Genomic DNA, 23114 nt, shown 5'->3' on the forward strand with positions numbered 1-23114 from the left:
TATCTAGAATTGCTGCAACTGTTTTGCCCTGCAGTCACCTACTTCTGCTGTCCACCTCTCTTCCTTTTGACTAATTTTAACCTTACGGTTCCCTCAGTGACTCCATGTGCCCTGTTTAGATGCTACATAAGACTTTGCTCCGCTGCCTGACATCCATAATCTTGTTTCTCGTATCGCTCCACCTTCCAACATCATTCTGTGAACTCTCTTTAATGATTAAATAGGCTTTAATACGGTAATGCATACTTCCATGTCTCTCTCAGCCACGAGGCCACAGGTGCCTCCTTCAGATATCTTTGTAAAATACACGTTTGTTTTAATTAGCTCCCCAAAAAGCTAACTTGCCTCATCCATTGCACTTTAAAATCTGTTCTTGCAGTGTCAGCGTTTTGGAGTTCCTGTGGCTTTTTACACCTTCTTTTTCTATGTTCTTGTGTGTTGCTTCTTTACTTTTCCTTTCTGGTCTGCAAATCTGTTCTTTCCAAGAATTGAAATATAATATAGTTGTCAGAGTATTTCAGCAGATTTTGGTCCATGTTTCAGAAGCAAATCCCAGAAGCAATTTGATGAGCATATTCTTTTCAGTCCTCAATACCCTACATTGCTGTACAGCACATACTGTGAAATTATAAGTAATACAGTTTCAGTGAATGTGTCATTGAAACCTATTGATGAATCTAATATGTATTGTTCTTTCTATGTTAGGTTGCAGTAAAGCTTTTGGTTTTAAATTTTTTGGAAGCAGTATGTTCTGTGGAGGTTTGCTAGACCTGAATTCCAGGCCAATTTTTCTAGGCCTAAATTTGATACATTACTTAGAAATGTAGTGATGTCAACTGTTCCGCCGGTGCGTGTGGTCAGAAAAATACTTTAGCAGAACCTGGTGACCAGTTTTCCATTTTCATCATCTTGTGAAGCACTTCTTTCTCTTCAGTCTCCTGCAAAGACAGTCAGTTGTGTTCCAGGATTGCAGATAACTTTACTCCAAAGTCTTAGTGTTTTTTGTTTTAAAGATTATGCATAATAATAAAATGATAATAACAGATTAAAGCTGAACCATTAATAGAGCATTCATCTTTCTGGCAGAAGCCCAGAAAAAAAGCAGTGGAAAGCTCTAGTAACAGTGACAGTGATTCGGGCTCCTCTTCAGACACCTCAAGTGAAGGCATAAGTACTAGCGACTCCGATGATCTAGAGGAGGATGAAGAGGAGGAGGAAGAGCAGAGTGCTGAAGAGAGTGAAGATGACGAATCTGATTCTGAAAATGAAGCACATCTCAAAACCAAGAACAAGGTATGACACCTCACTCTGCTGCTTACAGTCCTGTCACTGAAAGGTATTTGTGGAAAAATTGACCTGTTCACGTTTGTACCAGTGAGCAATTATTTAACTACACATTAATGAATGCTAAGAATACTCTTTTTGGTTTTGCTTCAGGGTTTTCTGGGTTGTTTGCTTCCTTTGTGTGTGTGTGTGTGTGTTGTTCTTTACGGGCATGGAGTTTAACAGTTGGTAGACTATTGTTTTTGTTACAAAGTGGGACATGTAAAGAAATTAAGTGCTATGTGCTGATAGTGTGTTGGAAATATATCTTCCTACAGATACTGCTTTAGCAGTTGCTTTTTCCCTAAGAGCATGGTTTCTTTTCCTGGTAGCCAATAGAAGAACAAGATTGGAATCCCGAGTATCCTGTTATGTTTACAGTCAAAAACACATTTAAAAAACAACCATCATGTAGTACTCCTCCTCTATTAAGCATTGGCTTCACATGCTGAAACTATTAAAATTTAAAGTCATTATTTTTCATCCTCTGCCAAGAATAGTATGATTGTTTCATGGGGACTGATGATGGACTTTTGGTTTTTTTTTTTTTTAATTAAGGATCTTTAACTGGTGTTTTGCAGGTGCTAATGCATACTGGCATAACAGATACGAAAACTGATGGACAAAAACCACATGAAAAGTCCCAAGAAACAAGAACACACCAGCAGATACCTCTTGTGTCTGATTCCCAGACTCACTCATCATTCCAGTCCCAGCAGAAGCAGCCTCAGGTTTTGTCACAGCAGCTTCCATTTATTTTCCAAAGCTCTCAGGCAAAGGAGGAATCTGTGAACAAACACACCAGTGTAATACAGTCCACGGGATTGGTTCCCAATGTGAAACCTTTGTCTTTGGTACATCAAGCCAAAAAGGAAACCTATTTAAAACTCATAGTTCCTTCCCCTGATCTACTCAAAGCAGGGAATAAAAATACCTCTGAAGAATCTCTCTCTTTGACCAGCGATGTAAGATCAAAACGGGTGAGTGAAAAATCACTGGGTTTTTGTAACCTGTGTTGTGTGTTTAGCAAGATGCAACATGCATGTGCTATCAAACTGTTTTAAATATGATGTTTTAAAATTGTGTGTATATTTATTTTCATATCATGATTTTTTGGCATATTTTTAGAGTTGATATGGATTTCTCAATGGTGTAAATTTGACTAAATTGTAGTGTATGTTCTGAACTATGCTTTTTGTTTGGGGGGGGGTGTGTGTGGTGGTGGGGTTTTTTGGTGTTTGTTTTTGGTTTTGATTTTTTTAAAGGGCATCAAATATTACTAATTCCAGAGATGATTCACTATACTGTACAAGTGCCCTGAACTATTCCATAATTTTGTGTCGGAGAAGGGTCATCTACTTGGTGGTGCACATGCATGCATGCGTACCCCAATGTATACATGATGTAGTCGTACTGTCCCATAATGCCAAACTTGAGTTTCTTGCTCATCACATAGTGGAACTTTACAGCTCTGCTGAAAGCAATCAGTGAACTGGTGAGAGTAATGGGTATAAAGCAAGCAAAGGATTTTGTCATGCATCTCTCAAGGAAAATGAGTAGCTAAAATTAATATCAAAATAAGAAAAGTATTCGCGGGTAAATTCTGTGGCCTGGATATTCTTCCTCTGCTTCTCCTAGTTTCTGTCAGAACGCTGATTTAATGGTTCCTATATATAGTATGTAAGCATAGCTTAGCTTTGTTTCAAGCTGGATAGTTTTAAGTCAGAGTAACTAAAATTAACATTTAATGATGATTTTAAACAAAGTAGCTGAAGGCCTTTTTTTACAAAAAGGTTCAATTAATCTTGGGGTTTGTTTGCTCATTAACGACAACAGGATATTTGTGCACTGATAGCTGTTAAAACTCAGTATGGCCATCGCAATAAATTTGATCTTCCTTTTTACTGGTCAGGACTCCACAACATGTTTACATGCATGTGTCTTAACAGTTCGGTAGCTTACAAAAATTCTTTGTAAACTCTTGGTTTATGTATCTTGTTAGTAGTGATTATGGTGACCAGCAATGAATTTTTGTAATTTCTGTTCAGTTAGATTTGAGAGGAGATTAGAAAAGAATAAAAGTCTATGCATTTTAGAAATGTTGAGGCTTGACATAGATATAAAAGTATGTTTGCCAAGGCAAGTTTCATTGTTAAACTTTGTTTTAAACTAAGTAGGATTGGTGAAGAGTAAATTGAACTCTGATTCACAGCTAACTCAGTCCTCAGTGAGGACTGAAAAATATTTTTATCACATAGTTTTTATTCCTAGACCAGAAGAGAAACACTGTTTTTCCTTTAAACACCGAGTTACTTTGGAAAATTCAAATAAGCTAGTCATTTACCTGAAATGGTTAAATAAATTACAATTATGAAAACATACGTCTTTGCTATTGGAAGAGGCTTCTGCTGTCAGATTTAGGTTATGAGTCTTTAGCTGATGATACATCACCCATTTAATCATTTGATTTCTTTAAAACTTTTACTGGAAACATGCGCTGTGTGAATATTTATTTTAAAGGTTTTCATAATTTCCTATTCCGTTTTAAACATTAGTACCTTAAAATTATTTGACTTAATATTTTAAAAATTATTTAAAATGTACCATCTTTATCCGTTCTATTATTTTTTTCCATCAAAGGTGATGTATTTTCTTTTTCCTTGGAAGAGTCTTGAAACTAAAGACAGCGTAAGCTTTACATGCGTTTCTGAGCCACTACTGGTTAAGTTCTACCTGATGAACTTTCAAGTACTACTTTTTTGAGTTAGAAAACCCAGTATGTCACAGTGATTCTGAGTAATACCTTTTTTCCCCCCATGTTGTTTTTTGATACAATTTTTCTGTGCCAAGAGCCTTCTCTTGGTTTTCTGCTAGTATTGTAGCCATTAATGTGTTGTGTTTACCTTGTGCTTTAAAATGAACAAATTACTAAATCTAGTTTTATATTCACTAATGAGATCTATTCATTTCAGCATATAAAAAAGCAGGGTTTTTCCTATGCCAGTAAAGAAGAGTAATATCTTTTAAAAAAACCTTTTCTCAAGATGCTTAATATCTTTATGAAAAACACTGTCTAGAGTGATATAGCAAGTGGAAAAGCTTCCCTACATGATTTAGATCAGCTTCATCTTGAGTTCAGTTTGTCTTTTCCTACTTGATTTACAGTGAAAATCACGAGACTAACTTGTTACTCCTGTCTTCTGTTGTAGCTAGCACCTACTTTTGACCTAGTAAAAAAGCTTAGCAAATGTTTAAGATTTCATAGAGTTCACCTGCCTGAATACTAAAAAAACAACAAAAAAACCCAACCCATATTTTATTCCTCTGTCTTCTTGTTTCTTTAGGAACAATATAAACAGACATTCCCAGTGACACAGCTAAAGAAACAGGAATCATCTAAGAACCTGAAGAAGGTTATTGCAGCTTTGTCAAGCCCCAAATCAGCATCTAGTTCACCAGCTCATCAAAAACTCACATCCTTGGAAAACAACCATTCTAATCCATTCCTGACAAATGCACTTTTAGGTAATCACCAACCCAATGGAGTTATTCAGAGCGTCATCCAGGAGGCTCCTCTTGCACTTACTACGAAACTGAAATCCCAGACCAAGATCAATGAAAGCGTAGCCATTTCTAGTAGTGCCCCCTTTTCTTTGCCAGTAAACTTGAGTGCATGTGGGAAAAAAACAGCTGGTAACCGGACGCCTGTTATGCCCTCTACCTCTCCTGTGTTACCTGGTTCAGGAAAGGATAAAACAGTCAGCAATAATGCAGTAAATGCAGTAAAAACACAACACCGCCTTCATTCTGCAAAACTGGTGGTGGAGCAGTTCAGAGGGGTAGACTCAGATGCCCCCAGCAGTAAGGACTCTGACGACTCAAATGATGATGACGACGATGATGAAGATGAAGATGAGGACGATGAAGATGATGATTCTGATGATAGCCAATCAGGTGGTTTAATCTTTTATTAGGAAAAGCAAAAACTTTTTTTTTTTTTTTTGAGTATTGAAAACATGCATTTCCCACCGTATTTTAAAGTAGGGATAGGAGATTTTTGGGCAGTGTGGCACACACAGCGTACAGATATCCTGGGAAGTAGCACATGTCTCCCAGTTGCCCATTGTGTCATATCCAAAATCACGTTGTGGGTATTCTGATACGTGGTCATACGGCAAGTATACTTTCAGCTGTGCCGGTAAGATGGCTTCACAGCCTTCTGGAGAGGCTGTCAGAGACCTACCTTCCAGATCAATCACCCAGCCTGCAGCTCACATACTGCTTATGTGGCAAGGTCCCCAGGAGGGGGACGGAGGGAATAGGCTTGGTTAATTATTCTGTCTGGCAGAGGCCATCTGCGGAACAGGCTTCCCCAGCCAGAGAGGGACTAAACAAAGGCCTTTAAATTGTCAAGAGTGGCAAAAAAAGCATGTTTCTAGGCTTTGTTGAGGAGCATGGTAGCCAATGAGCAAGATTAGAGAAAATTACCGGGACAGTACTAAGGGCTGCAGTGTTCACAGATAGCATTCAGACTACTATTTTAAAGGCCCGTAAGCAATTCAGAAAGGCAAGGCCTGTTTTCACAGAGTTCATTGTATTCCTGGTCACTCTGTTCTCCCCTGTGTGCCGATACCCCTTGGGTCCAGCTCCATCTTCATCGTTCTCTTTCCCGCTCTCATCCACACATCCTGTACTAACCCTCTTTTTTTCCTCACAGCTGTAGCCTATCTTCAGCTCCTTACCCTGTCCACCCGTCACTCTGTCTCTGACTCTCCCTTTGCCCAGATCGCCACACTTCAGTGCTGACACCTTTCAGCCTGTACCCAGCTCCATCGTTTGCTTCCTCTTCATGATAGATGTCACAACCTGTGAAGTGCCCTTCCAGTGGTAGTGTTCAGCCACTGCCTGCCTCGCAGGGGATGTCTCGCCTGTAGCTCCTTCTAGGTTAAACAGTCGCTAAAAATACTGCAGCTTCTGTGTCTCATCTCCTCGTGGAAACACAAAGTCATCCATCTGAAACAACAGTGCTTCATCATGCAGAATTACCTTTATGCTGTTACATTTATAGTAATTTTAAAGTTTAGGTAGTTAATTTTAACTAATTTATACTCGAATGATGTTATAAAACATAAATGGAAGTCAATAATAAGACAAATGAGTAAGACAGAAGACTTTGCAAGTGTTAGAACTTAAATGTATTTGCCATTAGGTATCAAGTCATAATGTGCCTTTTGCCACACTTTTTTTTGAACAGAGTCTGACAGTAATTCTGAGTCAGATACAGAAGGGTCTGAGGATGAAGATGATGAGGATGATAAAGATCAAGATGAATCGGATACAGACACTGAGGGAGAAAAAACTCCACTGAAACTGAATAAAACTTCATCCTCTGCGAAGAGCTCTTCCATTGGTCTTGCAGCTCATTCCACCCTTCTTAATCTCCAAGTAGCAAAGACCCCAAGCTCTGCACCAGCTGCCTTATGTCCCGAGTCCCAGTCTGCGGTTTTTCTTGGGACAGCACCATCTGCTCTTGCACCAAGTACACACTGTGGTACCTCAATGTCTTTTGTTATAGTACAATGTAACATCTAAGTGGCATGTGTTGTAAAACTAGTTATAAAAGTAGTTTAGACACTGGTATCAAGTGATATCCTGACATACGAAAGAAATTTTTTTTGACAGTAAGAGCTGTGATTCAGTGGAACAACCTCCCCAGGGATGTGGTAGAGTCCCTGTCACTGGAAGTTTTCAAGATGTGGTTGGACAGGGTGCTACATAATCTTACCTAGGCTCCCCTTCCCACAAAAAGTTGGACCAGATGATCTTTTGAGATCCCTTCCAAAGTGGGACATTCTGTGATTCTGTGATCTTTTCACGGCTGTCTGCAACAGGCATTAAAATCCGTCACAGAATTGCAAGTTCTCAAGACCTGAACGTGACACTTAGTCCAGGACATTTTAACTCATACAATTATTTGAGAGAAGGTAGGATGAAATAGCCAGAGTGGATATTTATTACATTACGATTCTTAATTATTTACTCTTTGTTAGTTACCATTTTATCCTCAACTATATATTATTTATTTCTAATTTCTGTGCGTCAGTTTGCATTCTGAACCTTCTATTTCTGCCCCGTCCTCAACAAATTTAATAACTGTATTTAGTTAAAATACAACTTTATTTGTTCAAAATTCACAGTAGAATTTGTGGATTATGTGCAAGGAATTATTTCTAAAAGGTTCATGAAAAGTACATTTAGCATATGCCTGATGTTACATAGCATTTTTAATACTTCCTTTCATGACTAATTTAGTAATTACTACTGGTACAGGAAAGAATGCATTTTTTGAAAGTCACACTTCTCATTTTGCATGGTAACAATTGAACGAGGTTGTGTATTTACTATTTTGAATTAGAAACTTTATATTTAATTAACATGCAAGTAAGTAGATTTTTAAATGGGGACACCCTCTCATAAATTGGCTTTTATATTTGGATTCAGTGGAATAGGAATTTGATTCCACGTCATCAAGGGCATTAACTTTGAAGCAGTGTAATGTGATCTACTTCATATTTTTTTCCCAGACGCAGGCCCGTTAATTGCACAGTTTGTAAAAGATTTCCCATGCATTAAGAGTAATCCAAATTGTTAAAATACAAAGTGAATTTTTTTGCTCAGGAATCCTTGTTGATTTATGATTCCTTGAAAAAGCTGATAGCGGATTTTTGTCTGTTTATGGAGGTGTATTATGGAGGTATTAACTAATAAATTAGTTTTGTGTCTTTGTTTTAGGTGTAGTAGTTTTTCCCTAATAATAATCATCACCATAATACAATTAAAATATTTTTGTGTCCATTTTACCTAAAGCTGGTCAGTCACTGAAGACTTCTTGTGTCTCTTCTCTGTATCTGTTTTTCACTGGAGAACTCATTTTTTCAATTCACTTGTATTTGGACAAGCAGGCTCCTCCCCTCCACTGTGGCTATCAGAAGTAACGCGATAGTCGGTCACGCTAGTTTCAGATTGTGGACACGTGTCCGAGAAGTTTGACATCCAAGCGTGGGCAGTTCCCCGGCGCCGTCTGTAGCTGAGCTATAGTTTCTATGGCAGACTCTTTCTTAGCAGTTGCTTCCAGGTCGTGCAGGCATCTCAGTGGGAAACCCGTCCCGTTGCATCATGTGATGCTCCTTTTGGCTGTGAGAGGTTGGAGCAAGTTTCAAAGGGTTCAGTCTGATACTGATACTCCCTCGTGTCCTTGCCACAGGGGAGAGATGTGTCACGTTCTTCACACAAGGTCCAAACAATGTTTTTGAGAAATGCATCTTCCAGAAGTTTGTCTGTGTACATAGTTCATGTCCAACAGTTCTCTCAAAGAGGCCTGAGAAAAGTACGAGCCCTTGGCACTCCGCAGAACCCCATGTTCGGCAATTGTCTCTGTCATCTTATTGGTTTAGTCTATTGACGGGCACAAACACAACATCTGTTTGAACTTTTAAAAACTGGAATAATCCGAAAAATTTTCTGTATTTGGCCGTTCGCAGCAATCTATACACAGTTTTTGTTGAAGGCTGAGCCTGTTATAAGTATAGATTTTTAAAGTAAAGAGTGTTCTAATTTTCATCTTCTGTACAGAAAAAATTTAAATACAGTCTAGTATAGAAAAGCAGGTGTACAAAGAATTATTTTAGCAGTATCTGAGAGTGCCAAACAAGGCAAGTAGTTCAATATGGCATAATTAGGTTTTCTTCTGTTTATAATCTCAGAAGAAGAGGTTAAAGGAAACTTAGAGGGAAATGTATTTCAAAAGGGGAATAGTTACATTAATTTTTTTCGTACTTGAGGTACGTAATGGCTAGAATGTAAAAATGATTTATCTTTTGGTTTTGGGATATAAGGATAAAAGTATATTTTAGGAACATGTTTGCATTTTGTAAATTCTCTTAGGTGCTAATCAGAAATTCTGTTTTAGGTATTTCAAAAAGACGAAGAGTAACAGATGAACGGGAGCTGCGTGTTCCTCTCGAATACGGGTAGGTTGTGTATATACTTGATACTCCTTAAAGGGAGATAATACCTTCAAAAGTCAGTTGGTAAAGAAATGACTGTTTAAAAGTTTTTTGAGGCTGAATAATAAGGAAAGGGCTTCAAAAACTTAGATTTCCAAATCACAGTGAATGTGAATCTCTTTAGAAGTGTCAGCATATTTCACATGTTAATTTTTGTGCATCAAATTTGCTCTTTTGCAAACAAGACCCATCGCTTAGCAGTTTTGCCGCTGGAAATTAATCCTGATGGTTAGATCTGAGCCAGTATAGACTTCAGATCACTCTCTGAAATATAGTTCTACATAATTTAGAATTTGGTAATACGTAAGTAGCTTGATATAAATAAATCCACACGTAGTCAGAGTTTGGACACTACATAATAACAATTTCTGGTTTTGCCTATTTGATTTATGATATTCTTGCACATTTTAGATATGTGCCTTTTTCGTAAAAATCTTAAGTTGATACAAATTACTTGTTTTTAAAAAAGTGTGTTGTTGTATGCAACTATTTCACATTACTGTAGCTGGCAAAGAGAAACCCGAATAAGAAACTTCGGTGGTCGTCTGCAAGGAGAAGTAGCATATTTTGCACCATGTGGAAAGAAGCTGAGACAGTATCCTGAAGTAGTAAAGGTACATTCCTTTTATTAACTTCTGTGTTCTAATGCTACTAAGCATGCTTGCAATTAAAAAGTGCCATTTTTTTCCCTCCAGTAAAGATACTTATGTCAAAATATCCTGTGATGTGAAGCGTAATGTATCTCAGTCTGTTACTGATTTGATCTCCTATAAATGCGTATTGCTTTGATAGAATATGCAAAACATTACACTCACAAAGTTAGCTGTACATCAAAGCTGGGTTGTAATTATTTACAAGCTGAAGTGGAAAAATATGTGATTTTTTCAGTATCTCAGCAGAAATGGAATAATGGATATCTCAAGGGACAATTTCAGCTTCAGTGCAAAAATAGGAGTGGGTGACTTCTATGAAGCCAGAGATGGACCGCAGGTATCCACTTTTTAAAAAGTAAAAGTCTTTGATCCAAGGAACATTAACTTAAATTTAGGTGAAATAATTTTGCTACAGTCTGAAGCATTGCCTGTTTTTAGCTAATTCTTTCTAAAGATTGTGCTTGTTTCATAATAGTAGGTATATTAAGATGCTGAGAGCTTGATCCTTGGCAGTGTTGAAAACCACTCCTCGGTGATTTTATTAGGAGGTTGCAGGAGTTTGGCATGCCTTATGATCAGCTCTGAGCCTGGGTTTGTCTAGTACGAAAGAACTCTGAGCTACATATTTTATCTTGGTCGGTGTTCAGATATTTCTGACTAAAACTCTATTTTTTCCTTTACTGTACAAACCTGCTATTGGTAGTAATTTATATGTATGCATTCAATCACACTCTTTTTATGTATTCATGTGCATAATATTAATAAAATACGTGTTTAAATACAAGTGCTACCTGTATTGAGAATACCATCTGAGCTTCCTGAAGCATGAGGTTTTTACTGGAAGGAGTGCTGAGTTTTACCAGTTATGCTTTACAGGGGTAGAACTGTTAGACCTTGTGTAGATAAACCACACAAGGAGAAGTAAAATTAAAATTTTAAGGAAATGAATACTGTGTTTGTGCCATACTGTGTTACTGTATTTTAGTCATCTTGCCTTGTCTTCAGGATGTGCGCGAAAGTTTTTGGACTTATGTCAGTGAATGTATTTGCTTCTTTAAAAGATAAGTATCCTGAATATGTTAACTACAGGAATGCGGACAAACACCATGATCTCAGCAATCTTGAATTCAGGCTCTAGCTAAGCCTTGTGTCCTTGTGACACCCTGTAGAAATACTAATGTTTACATGGTATGAATTTGAAAGCAATACAGACTGATTGCATAGTAAGCAGCTGCTTCCAGGTGATGCTTCCGATTTATGGCTTACAGGGTAAAACACTGCTAAACCCTGTTCATGTTTGGCCTTCATAAAACAACAATTGCAAGTTGAGTAGTTGTGAACTTCATTATGTACCTGATTGAAATAATTCCTTATACTGTGACTATGATGTCATGTCTGGGTATTTGCTGTCTTTTTACCTGGTACCTTTTTTGTGTCTGCCCATATTACTTCATTAGTCTTGTCCCCTTCTCTAGTTGTCTCTTCTTTCTCCCTGTAATTCATGAGCTGATTTGCAGATTTTGCCCTTTGTTACTATAGAACTTGAGAATGAAGGCAGGTTTCTGTAGGCAAGGTTGGCAATAGGAATATTAAGTTGCTGTACATCTCACTGTAGTTTTCACTCATATAGTTTGTGGTAGGTTCCACTGAGACTTGGTTAGACAAAGGAAAAGCTTTCTTGTTTAAAAGAAAAAAAAAAAGGACTGGAGGGCACCTGTTTCAAATGTGCTAAAATGTATTTACATTTTATGTGTGAGATTTTGAATGAGAGGATTATAATGTAAACAGTTGGGCTACACAGACTGATAGCGTGCACTTAGTAAAACAGTATGTGATACTGATATTTCATGAAGAGAGTTTGCATGCTTTTTACTGAATTTTGTAAATTGTCCAGCTTCAAAACAATATGTGATAATCATATCTTCACCGATGTCTGGAGGTAATTCCAGGAGTTTTATTTCTGCTTTTGCTGTAATTTCAATTACTCTGTATAGCCTTTGTGGTTACTCTTCCTTTTCTTCGTTATATATTTCTGTCATCTTTTGAGACATGCAGCATGCATCCAAAGTGATTGGGTAAGTTTCACAAAACTTAAAGATGCGACAAGATGTGAAGAAAATGATGTAAGGGCTAAGTGAGTTATACTGAAGAATTACCTACGGCAAGCCAAAAATAATGCATTACCTGCTTCTGATAGTGCCTGTGTTTCTCCTGGTACACAAGCAACCAGATATTATGGGTTATTCAAAGCAGTGCTTAACTGCTTTAACAGAGAAGCATATCTGGCAGAAGTGGGACACGAAATAGTGGGGTTAGAGGAATGTTTGAAGTTTGGCAAATGTGGAGGTTCACTGACAAGACCTGGAGGCTTTAAACTGCTGTGGTTTAGGAAGATCAGTGTGAATGTGATTTGGGGTGATAGAGGGCATGGGTTCTTACGAGTTTGAGTAATACGGTAATTGAGTAATATGGGTGGGAATACTGCATCAATTAGTAGGTGGAAGACAGTGTTGTGGAATGATACTGAGCTGTGCCCTAAGATTGCATCTTGCTGGCTTTGATTAATATAGAACACCAAGAGTATCCATCACAGAATGGTTGAGGTTGGAGGGGACCTCTGGAGGTCACCTTATCTAAACCCCCCCTGGTCAAGAAGGGTCACCCAGAGCCAGTTACCCAGAACCACGTCCAGACAGCTGTTGAAAATCTCTAAGGTGGGAGACTCCACAACCTCCCTGGCCCACTTGTTCCAGTTCTCCGTCACCGTCACAGTGACAAAGTGTTTCCTGATGTCCAGAGGGAACCTCCTGTGTTTCACTTTGTGCCCACTGCCTCTTGACCTGTCACTGGGCACCTCTGAAAAGAGCCTGGCTCCATCCTCTTGGCACCCGCCCTCCAGGTATTTATACACACCGGTGAGATCCCCGTGAGCCTTCTCTTCTCCAGGCTCAGCAGCTCTCCCAGCTCTCTCTCAGCTCTTTCCTTTGCAGGGTCATGATGTAGCTAGAGAAAAGGTGACTCTGGAGCTGCGTTCAGATGCATGTTAGCTGAAGATGAAATATCATCAAGGGCAAAATACAGGCTCTTTAATCTGGATGTAGCTTTCTGGGAGTAATAGTTAAGTCATGGTAAACATAGCATGCACTTTTTTTTTCCCAATAAGATTTTGCATAAAGCTGTGAAAATAATGTTGGTGGGTTTTTTTCCCCGAGTGAGTCTAAATGCTTGCCTGGAAAGGCAGCTGATTTCAGGAGCAGGAAAGGAAGAAAGTGCTTAAAGTGCCTTTCCCCATCTCTCTAGTGTGAAGTAACTCCTATGTGCGTTACTCTTCCTCAGAGTGTCTGATTGTGGTGCTGCCTCAGAACAAATATGGTGCATCTTCATAAGGCATGGAGTCTACCTCTTTTAAGCCAATTCTCAAGCTTACTGTTGTTTACTTAAGAGACTTAAGTATTTAGAAGTCTAAGGTGTTTATTACAGATGCAATAGAAATACCATACAGAACAACCAACTATAAAGTCAGCTGTCATAGGTGTTTGTAATGTAGTAGTCATTATTTGCTTTTTTTATTCTGCAATTCAATTTAGAAAGCTTTGTTATTAACTTCCTCTCACAAATCTAAACTGAAATTAGTGAGGATGTCTGCTTCTTGCAGAGTGGCTATGGTTTTGTTCATTAGCTTGGTTAACAGGCATTGAGCTTGATTCTGCTAGCACGCACAGTTATCTGGTGCCTTTTTGGCAAATGTCCTGATTATAATACAGCATTGCAATAGGTGGTAGATTCCTGAAGGTGAGAAATTGAATTACATTCATATTTTGATTGGTTTCAACACTAAAACACAACATTTCACTGTGCTATTGCAGTTTTTTCTCTTAACATTTGTGTAGTGAAGCTTAGATTTTATGGAAAGCCCCGATTCTCCTATGTTGGGGCACAACCCCCGTATTTTTTTCTTTGGAATATTGAAAATCCACAGAATATCAGATTGTATCTTCTTTTAATAGATATGCTTTTTGGGTCAGATTTTAAAAGATATAGATGGTCAATTAACTCCTGCTTAACCCTTAGTGGATCTGTTCTGGACTATTTTTGTCTTGTCCTCTCTTAAACTTGTTGAAACTTGTTGCATCCATGATGTCCTTTGGCAGGACATTAAACAGTCTTCTCCTGATTCCTTGAAACACCAGCTCCTTTTGCTTATTGAACCTTCTACTAGCTTCATTTGATGGCCTCTAGTTTCTCTTTTAGGAGGCATTAGGAAAATGTAATATACATCCATAGCATCTCTGGCACGAATGATCTTGTAGACCTCTCTCTTTTCCACGTATTTGTTATCATTAGTGTCACTAAACCATAGAAAATACAAAGCAAGAGCAGTCTCCACTGCAGAATCGTGGGTACTTCTTGAACTGTGGTTGCTTCTCCTCCTTTTCTTTGAATTCTACGTAGCCTATACGCGTGCCCTCCGCCCCCCCTCACCCCCCCGCGCTTGCAGTTTATGGGATAAGATTTCCTAGGTTGGAGGTTGGTGTAGGTGATAAGTACAGTATTAAATCTGGCTTACATTGCTCTACACGCTGAGCCTGTGACAAATTGTAGGTAGATAGAAAACGAGTTAACTTCTGTTTAACTGGTAGAGGTAACTTTTGGATTAAAAGGTCCTTAGCGATGACGCATTGTACACATAGTGGTATGGTCATGATTCTGAACAGCTTGTTTTTAGGAGCATCGCTAATAACAAAGCCCTTTGTAATTCAAGTGTGAGATGTACTCTTGGGATGGTCTTAACTGGGAGTGATTCAGACTTCCAGAAAATAGCTTTCTTGGAATCTGGATGTTTCATTAGCAAAATGCCATTTCTTTTTTGAATCTTATGTTAAACATTTGTAATTATGAAAAACAAGCAGAAAGAATTAAAACATAAATTGTCAGAATAAGCAAGGAAGAATGTGTTTTATGGTACAGTAAATTTTATTTCAGTATTTATGTACATATAAATGTGAAAACTTTGGTAATGCAAATGTACTTTTTATGATCAGATACTTAATTAATGTTTTATAACTTACCAACTTTCATTCTTGCTTTAGCAGATGTTTTCAAAATCTTTAATAAACCTTTTTAACGCAAATTATGGAGTAGTCCTGAAGGATATTTACATTTTTCCCCGCATTTTTCAAAAACTTGGGAAAATGGTAAAAGATGTTACAATTTTGAAATACTCCTGTTCAGTCAAACAGGGTCAGATAGACACCGCACCTGCTCTGCTCAGCAGATGCAATGAACTCTAACTTGGGTATTTATATTAACAAAGTATTTTAGTATTTGTTTTTGAGATTCCACAAAACAATAGTAGTAATAGTGAAAGAAAGCGTTGAATCTATTGCTGCATACTTTGTTTAGTTACAGAATATAGCTAACATAACTTTTAGTTCAGATAGGTGGATTCTTAAAAGTTATGAACTTCTGATTGCTTCAAGTTGGCACAGAAATTAATTTCTTGCAGTGGATGAGGGGAGAACTAAATTGTACTAAATAAAACTTCAAGGATAAAGTGAGTCTGTGTTTTTTCAACTCTGTTGTTGAGATCTACAACACCCCAGAAAGCAGTATTTGAAAATACACTGCTGCATTTGCTTGTTATGTATGTCAAAATTTCTGTAAACACTTAACAGTTGAAACACAGCGACTCATAGCTTGACACATTTTTTTCGTTCACGTTGAGCAGTGGATTATGTGAAAGCAGGGTAGTTATTTTTGAGTTTACATGATAAGGAAGAATCTATTTTGCTTTTTAAAAACGGTTGAGCAATAAGCGATTTGGTCAGAAAGGACTAGAAATAACACAGCAGTGGCATACCTGCTAGGTAATACTGTGCATGTCTCTGAAGAGTTTTCAAAATCTTGCATAGCAGTACAGTTCACAAAAGTTTATAGTGGTAAGCTCTCAATATATAGCTCCTGTGCATCATAAAAACATTGTACTACCCAAATAGTACATCACAGCTCTCGCATATTTTATGTATATAACTTACTTGAAAGCAAAATACATATATATATATTGCTGTTAATGTTTTCAAGTGTCTTAGATTTATTTTTCCTTCTTTTAATCTGTGTTTATAATACCTGTCTGTGAAATGTGTCAATTAAAAGGGTGTACAGTGGTGTCTTCTGAAGGAAGAGGAAGTCATTCCCCGTATCAGAGCTATGGAAGGGCGTAGAGGACGACCACCAAATCCAGACAGACAGCACTCTAGAGAGGAGTCAAGAATGAGACGACGGAAAGGCCGACCTCCGAATGTTGGTACCACTGAATTTCTAGACAACACCGACGCAAAGCTTTTAAGAAAGCTCCAGGCTCAAGGTAAGAAGTATGTTACTGTTTTCACAAACAGAAGGTATCAGTACATAGAGAGTTAATATTGTTTTCTAAACAGGAGTGATGTGTCTTACTAGGATGTTAGTATACAGTATTTTATTTTGGAAATTTGTCACATGCTTTTACTGAAGCCTTTTTCAAGATCAGTAAACGTATATATGATTAAAGGAGGAAGCGTGTGTGTAAATGCATGTCTCAGCTTACTCTGTAGTTACTTTATTTAGAATTATAAAAATTTAATTTAACATCCAACAATCTGTTTACTACTGATGTATTTTTTTTAATTGGCAAAAATTAACAGATCTTTCTTTTCCCCTGTATCAGCTCAAACAGTGGACCTAGAAATTGAAATTGAGGAGCCACTGAAGTTAGCATTTCTGTGGAGCTTTTGGCTGTTCCAGGGAGAATACTTTTCTTGCGAAATCCTTGACAGTGACAAGACATAAATGCCCATAAGGTTGAGTAGGATCCTACTCAACCTATGTTGAGTGGCAATAAGTGGTGCCAATGTTGACAGTAGAACTTTCCTTATATCAAGTACTACTATATATCAACAGGGTGAGGGCCTGGTTTTAAAGAAACATCAGGTACATGACTTCTGAATTTCAGTTATTTAGTCCATAACTGTATCATATTTTCTGAAGTCATCTAATCCAATATGAAAAATTCTTACAGCCCAGGAGTGAGGATGTTTGTTTTAACTTAAGACTTAACTGTTCTTTCATGTGTTGACTCTGGAAATGTTTGGGTAGTTACCTGTATTTTGCATAATGTCCTTGCTAGCAGTACAGGTGCCTTTAATATCCGCCCTGGTGCGATTCTTTGCATCCTTTTCCCTTGTTGCCTGCAAAGAGAACTCTTCTGTATAGATATATTTAAGGCATGCAATGGTAGTGCTTTGGACACATGGGCAGAGAGAAGGCAGTTTTAGAAATACCTTAGTACGTGGTATATCTTGTAGTGTTGCACAGCTATTTTACCTGTGTGTTAAGGCCACCACCACCTTTTGTTCAGTCTGAGAATTAGGAAACTGTGTCAACTACTGAAGCATCGTAGCAGTTCCTGAGAGGCTGTGTATTTATTGGTGAGCCACAGTAACTGATACCAGAAGTCTTTTCTTCTCAGTGGGAAAAGATAAGCCCTAGTCACTAAGCCATTTTGCTTCACTTTATATCTTCCCTTGTCACTGTAAGGGGTGGGGGGGAAGTATTTAGGAGCATTCTCCCATGTCTGTTTTTTTCCCCCCACACGCTGTATCGTTTAATAAAAGGAACAAAAACATATGGTTTATATATACAAGAAGGTTCGGAATGTATAATATTTGGTGTTATGTATGTTCATATCTACATTGCTGCTTTTCTCCCCTCATGAGAACATAAGAAAGTTTCCTTCAGTGACACGTAAGAGCTTAGTTTATTAATAAACGTTTGACTTAGAACCTAGTCAAATACTTTGTGAAATTCTGAATACATTATGTCCATTAGATTCTCTTTATTTCCCTGTTACTGACACTCTCATTGAAACCCCAAATTAGGTAGAATTTCCCTTTGTAGAAGCTATGCTATCTGAACTGACGGTCTTTTATAATGTACTCAGTAAGTACATCTAAGACATAATATGTACAGTAAGACTCTACCACCTCAACAGGAAAGGAAAATCAGAGTAACTGATCTGCAGTTTCCAAGACTACTTCTATAGCCCTTTTTTTTTTATTTGATGAGAGTCACCAATCCTATGACAGTGGCTGTTCTTAATAATATGGTGAACACCCAGATCAATGTGCCTTAAGGTTTCATGTTAGTGTTCATTCAAATTTCTCAGCTTACTCTGTCCCGTCCCAGTGATCTGTTAACATCTGACTTACCTTCTTGATCTAATACTTCTTTTATATTCACCTCAGATTCATCTAGCTCTTCTGACCTGTCTGCTGTAGATGATGTACTGAGTAGGGGAATCTACCCAATATCTTCAGCAGTAGAGACTGGCACAAGTCAGTTACAATTCCGTAACCTTTTTTCTAAGGCTCTTTTTTCTATCCTGTTCATTGTTAGGTACCACTGATTGCATTTCTGGCTTCCTGTTGTGACTTATGTAAAGATCTTTTACTTTCTGCTCAGGCATCCTTTGCAAGGTGCTCTTCACAATCTTTTTTAGCCTAAGTCGCTCTTTAAGTTTGGCATGTCAGAGGTTTTCCTGTTCTTCAAGCTTTTAGTTTTTTACATGCTCACCATTTTCCTATGACAGCCTCCTTTTCCCAAGAGCCACATACATGGACCACCTTTTTGCTTTTTTAGATTGTGGCTCAGTGTTTACCTGGACAAGTATACATTTTTTTTATCTGCTTCTAGGTTGCTCACTTGAAGCATGCATGCTTGAAGACTGCTTTGGTACAGCTTTTTTTAGGGTTCCACCAAATGGACTACATAGAGATCTCTTCATTTGTTGTTTTTATGTTGTGTGACTTGATACTGCACTTTGTGTAGAAGGCTGGTCTTCTGTCTCTACAGCTCATCCTGATATTCCTGTACTGTTGGTACCTGGTAACACCGTGTATTATTAATTATCGTTGTCCGCTACATCTGGATTATCATTTAATACCAAGAATTCTAGTTTCCCTAATTTCTTTTTTAGATTTCTTGGCTTGATTTGGAAGCCCTTAAATTTTGCTCAATACTGCACATACTAGTTGAATGGCAATACAAGTGGTTTGATTTGTCATTCCTTTTTTTTTTTTTTTCCTCCTTCCATATAGGTGTTTGTTTCCCATCTGTCCTTTTCAAATGCGTGCTGAACATCAACTACGTCCTCCTCATGGAGTGTGTCAATTCAGACTAAGCGGTCCTCCATATCTGTTGTCCTTTCCATAGTTCATAGTTTAACTTCTCCTCTATAACATAAATTCTAATTTCCACCTGCTGGTTCTGTTTCGTTTAAGGTGTAACTTCTCCTTCTGTATGTTTTCCCGTTGGCCCTGAAGGTTTCCCTGTTGTTGTGTACCTATTTACACTACCCTTGCTACCTACAGCATCATTTTATCGATACATGGATTTTTCCATATGTCTGCCTGCATCTTGGTCATTGCACAAGAAGCTGACAGTATTTTGGAGAATGTGATTAAAGAGGTCCTGGACCTCAGTCTTTTGAATAGCAAGCTGAATTCAGCCTCCAGAAGATCCTTCCTATAGCTGTCTTACGTCAGTGTGTTCATGAGCGGTTCATCCAGGTTTCATAGATATTCCCACTTAAAGTAGTAGGATGCCTCAGGAAGTGACTCATTAGCGGAAGAGTGGCTGGCTGTAGGTGGCCACAGTCAAGAGGAGTGTGCCCCAGGTGAGCGTGCTCTTACTGCATTGTTAAAAAAGGATTAGATAATTACATGAGGTGACTTACCAGGAAAACAGTAATTACATGCTTTCCGAATTAGAGTTGATTTCGTACTCTGACACAAATGTGTTCTGCTTTAAAAAGAAGGAAGAGATCAGTTTTTAAATGAAGCAGTATTATTGGCCTGATCACTTAAAAGGTATTTTTTCTTCCAAAAATAGTACTTTCTTTTATGTAGAAACTATCCATGCTCATTTGCGCTGTTGATGTAGTTACTGGTACACGAGATACCACTAGAAGACAGGTAATAGTGAAATATCAAGATAAATTGTGTGCATAAGAGTTTTCTTTATCTTTACCTCATGCAAATGTCTGCAATATGAGCTATATCTTTATTGTTGGACAGCGCTGTTTTTATGAACTTAATATTTTCTTTTTGTAACAGAGATAGCTAGGCAAGCAGCACAAATAAAGCTACTGCGAAAACTCCAGAAGCAGGAACAAGCTCGAGCTGCCAAAGAAGCAAAAAAACAGCAAGGTAAGTATTACTTGTGAAACTTTGTGCACACTAGCAGATTATTGTGGGAAGGAAGGAATTACTTTGAATAATTCATTTTGAATTAATGAAAACTTACCTGTCTCTTGCGATGTTCTGCTGAAATTAATTTTTGGTTTGCTTTTGTTTGTTAGCTATTATGGCAGCCGAAGAAAAGCGAAAGCAGAAGGAGCAGATAAAGATAATGAAGCAGCAGGTAAACTTTGTGATTGATAAATAAGCTCTTTAAATTATGTTTTGGACTATTGAATAAGGAGTATTTTAATTATTTAGTAACTTGTTAAGTATGCTGATTACAAAGTGAACGTTTTAAATCTAGTTTTAAAGAGCACAAAGTGTCTTTATTTAAAATTCTGTAGTTATTGTCCGTGTTTTCAGGACATCCCAATTTTGTCTGTGTTGATTTAAGCCACCCAACAGATGTAATTCCTTAAAAAATTAAAAAACATGCTACTAAAGTACAGTGATGAAGTCTTCCTCTATTTGGTTCTGTGAAAACAAACAGTTTTATATCTGCTCATATAAATACTATAGTGTAATTAGCTTCTTCAATGATTCTGGCTGGCTGTCAGTGGTTTTAGGTTGTGTGCGAAGGCTTGTTTCTCAACATGCGGGTTTTTAAACATACAAGTCTTGTTAAATATTGTCGTAGCAAATACTTCCAATAAAAGTGAGCCTGTATAAACTTTACCAAATTAAGCTACTTACGGAAGCAGGCTTTTAATTTTTTTAACAACTGATTTTAACAAATCAGTGAAAAGTTAAGTATGTTGGGAATCTGAAAATCTTTTAAAAGGGAGTAAAAAATTTTTGCATCTAAAAATATATTTGCATTGCTGTTTTTTTATATTCTCTCTGTTCAGTATGAAACTTACTGCAGAGTTCAGAATTAAATACTTCATCTGTTAGCAGTCAAAGGACAAGGTTTTTTAGCTTTCAGAGGAAAGACATTTTTTGTGTTCAGTGCCATTATTGCTTCAGTTTTTTACCCTCTTACGGCGACAGAGAATTAAGTATATAGAACCTTGCAGAGGTAGGAAAAGTTCACTTCAGTAGGCCAATTCAACCTGTACTACTGTTGAATTAGTATGTGTACGCATAGTACAGGTAGTACATGTAATTATTTTAAAACAAGAATGTCTAAATATTGTTTGAATTAACTGTTTATGTTCAGTGTTCATATTCCTGTTATAATAGTATTTATAGCGACTTAAATTAAAGGGATATGGGGAGATGGAAAGGATGAACATTTACCATTAAAACCAATATCTTTTATTTGTGATAGAAACTGTCACTGAAATTTCCATGAAATTCTACAAATATTTACACTTTCTGGTATGTTACTTTGTAATGTAATATGATTTTTAGCTCTAAATAGAATTTTGAAGTTGGACGTGGGAAGAGAGGATACCGGGTTTGATTTCCACTGCAATGCACTGCATCAGCTTCTTGGGACGTACCATTAACTTCCTGATTTGAAATACCTCATGCCTTCCGTTGCAGGGAAAATATTTCCTGAGTGGTGCAGTGTCTTCACTGTAGTTTCATGACTGGTTTCTATTTATGTTGTAGTTCAGTTGTGTTTTTTCTAAAGATGGTCTAGTTACTTTTTTTGACCTCTAGTTACACCTTTTCAACCTGTTGTGTTAGGCTCTGTTTAGTAATTTTATCTTGCAGCTAAGTAGCATTTAGACCTCTATAGAAGCTTCAGATCTAACATTCCGATTAGAAATTAGCAAACCAAAACATACCTGTATTTGATTTATTTTGTGGTTTTTAATCTCAGAGAGCAATTAATTAGGATGAAATAATGGAATCATAGAATCATTTAGGTTGCAACAGACCTTGAAGATATTCATAGAGTCCCAACTGTGTTAACCTAACATTGCCAAGTCCACCACTAAACCATGTCCCTAGGCACCACATCTATACCATACCTCCAGGGATGGTGACTCCGCCACTTCCCTGGGCAGCCTGTTCCAGTGCTGGACAACCCTTTTGGTGAAGAAATTTTTCCTAATATCCAATATTATTTTCCTAATAGCTAAACCTCCCCTGGGTGCAACTTGTCCTATCTCTTGTTACTTGGGAGAAGAGATCAACCCTCACCTCACCACAACCCCCTTTCAGGTGGTTGTAGAGAGCGATGAGGGCTCCCCTCAGCCTCCTCTTCTCCAGACTGAACACCCCCAGTTCCCTCAGCCGCTCCTCATCAGACTTGTGCTCCAGACCCCTCCCCAGCTCCGTTGCCCTTCTCTGGACATGCTCCAGCACCTGAGGGTCTTTGTATGCTCTCATCATCCCACTACTTAGAAATAGTGCTAGAAAACCAGGTGTCTCATTATTTTGCCTGTAAGTGGCATCCTGGGGTTGTTAAAAAAAGCCAATGAAAACACGGCCTGGGTCTTGCTGGTAAAACGTCACAGCAAGTCCAGCTGAAGGTATTGCAACACTGCTTTCGTAGTAGCCCCTTCCTAGTCACTTTGGCTCAAGCAGCTGTCTTGAGATAATAAAACCTCAAATACGTGTGGTAGAAACGTTTAATATGAGCTTGGGTTATTACTATTTAACAGACAAAACCCGTGCAGCACAGGAAACGTGAAGTAATCCCAAAGTTGCAATGTTTGCATTTCTAAATCAATGTAATAAGACTTTATTCATATTTTAGGAACTAATTCCTGAAAAAGAATAAATCAGAATATGGTTACGCAGCACCCATCTGCGGAGTGCTTAGCTTGATCGTTTCCTTCTTACTGTGATGAAACATGCTGAAATGTGCTGTACAGCCTGTGGCCGCTCTTGCGGTTACTGGT

The 23114-nt window shown here is 37.8% G+C and overlaps 1 protein-coding gene across 2 annotated transcripts in view; it reads left to right on the top strand.

Annotated features, from left to right (window-relative positions):
- The window catches only part of BAZ2B (bromodomain adjacent to zinc finger domain 2B), a gene marked incomplete at its 5' end in the record, with an annotated part of 87768 nt that overhangs the window by 24215 nt on the left and 40439 nt on the right, over positions 1-23114 (top strand). Inside the window, 10 exons of one of the 2 annotated variants that reach the window (XM_082001416.1) lie at positions 1087-1293; positions 1905-2303; positions 4668-5277; positions 6578-6874; positions 9293-9353; positions 9895-10003; positions 10278-10379; positions 16196-16406; positions 20191-20283; positions 20436-20497. In XM_082001416.1, coding sequence (XP_081857542.1) covers positions 1087-1293; positions 1905-2303; positions 4668-5277; positions 6578-6874; positions 9293-9353; positions 9895-10003; positions 10278-10379; positions 16196-16406; positions 20191-20283; positions 20436-20497 — 2151 coding nt within the window. The remainder of the gene's footprint in view (positions 1-1086; positions 1294-1904; positions 2304-4667; positions 5278-6577; positions 6875-9292; positions 9354-9894; positions 10004-10277; positions 10380-16195; positions 16407-20190; positions 20284-20435; positions 20498-23114) is intronic. The other variant, XM_082001417.1, reaches the window with a different exon arrangement.

Source organism: Phaethon aethereus (assembly GCF_964289735.1).
Source record: "Phaethon aethereus genome assembly, chromosome: 6".
Taxonomy (NCBI): domain Eukaryota; kingdom Metazoa; phylum Chordata; class Aves; order Phaethontiformes; family Phaethontidae; genus Phaethon; species Phaethon aethereus.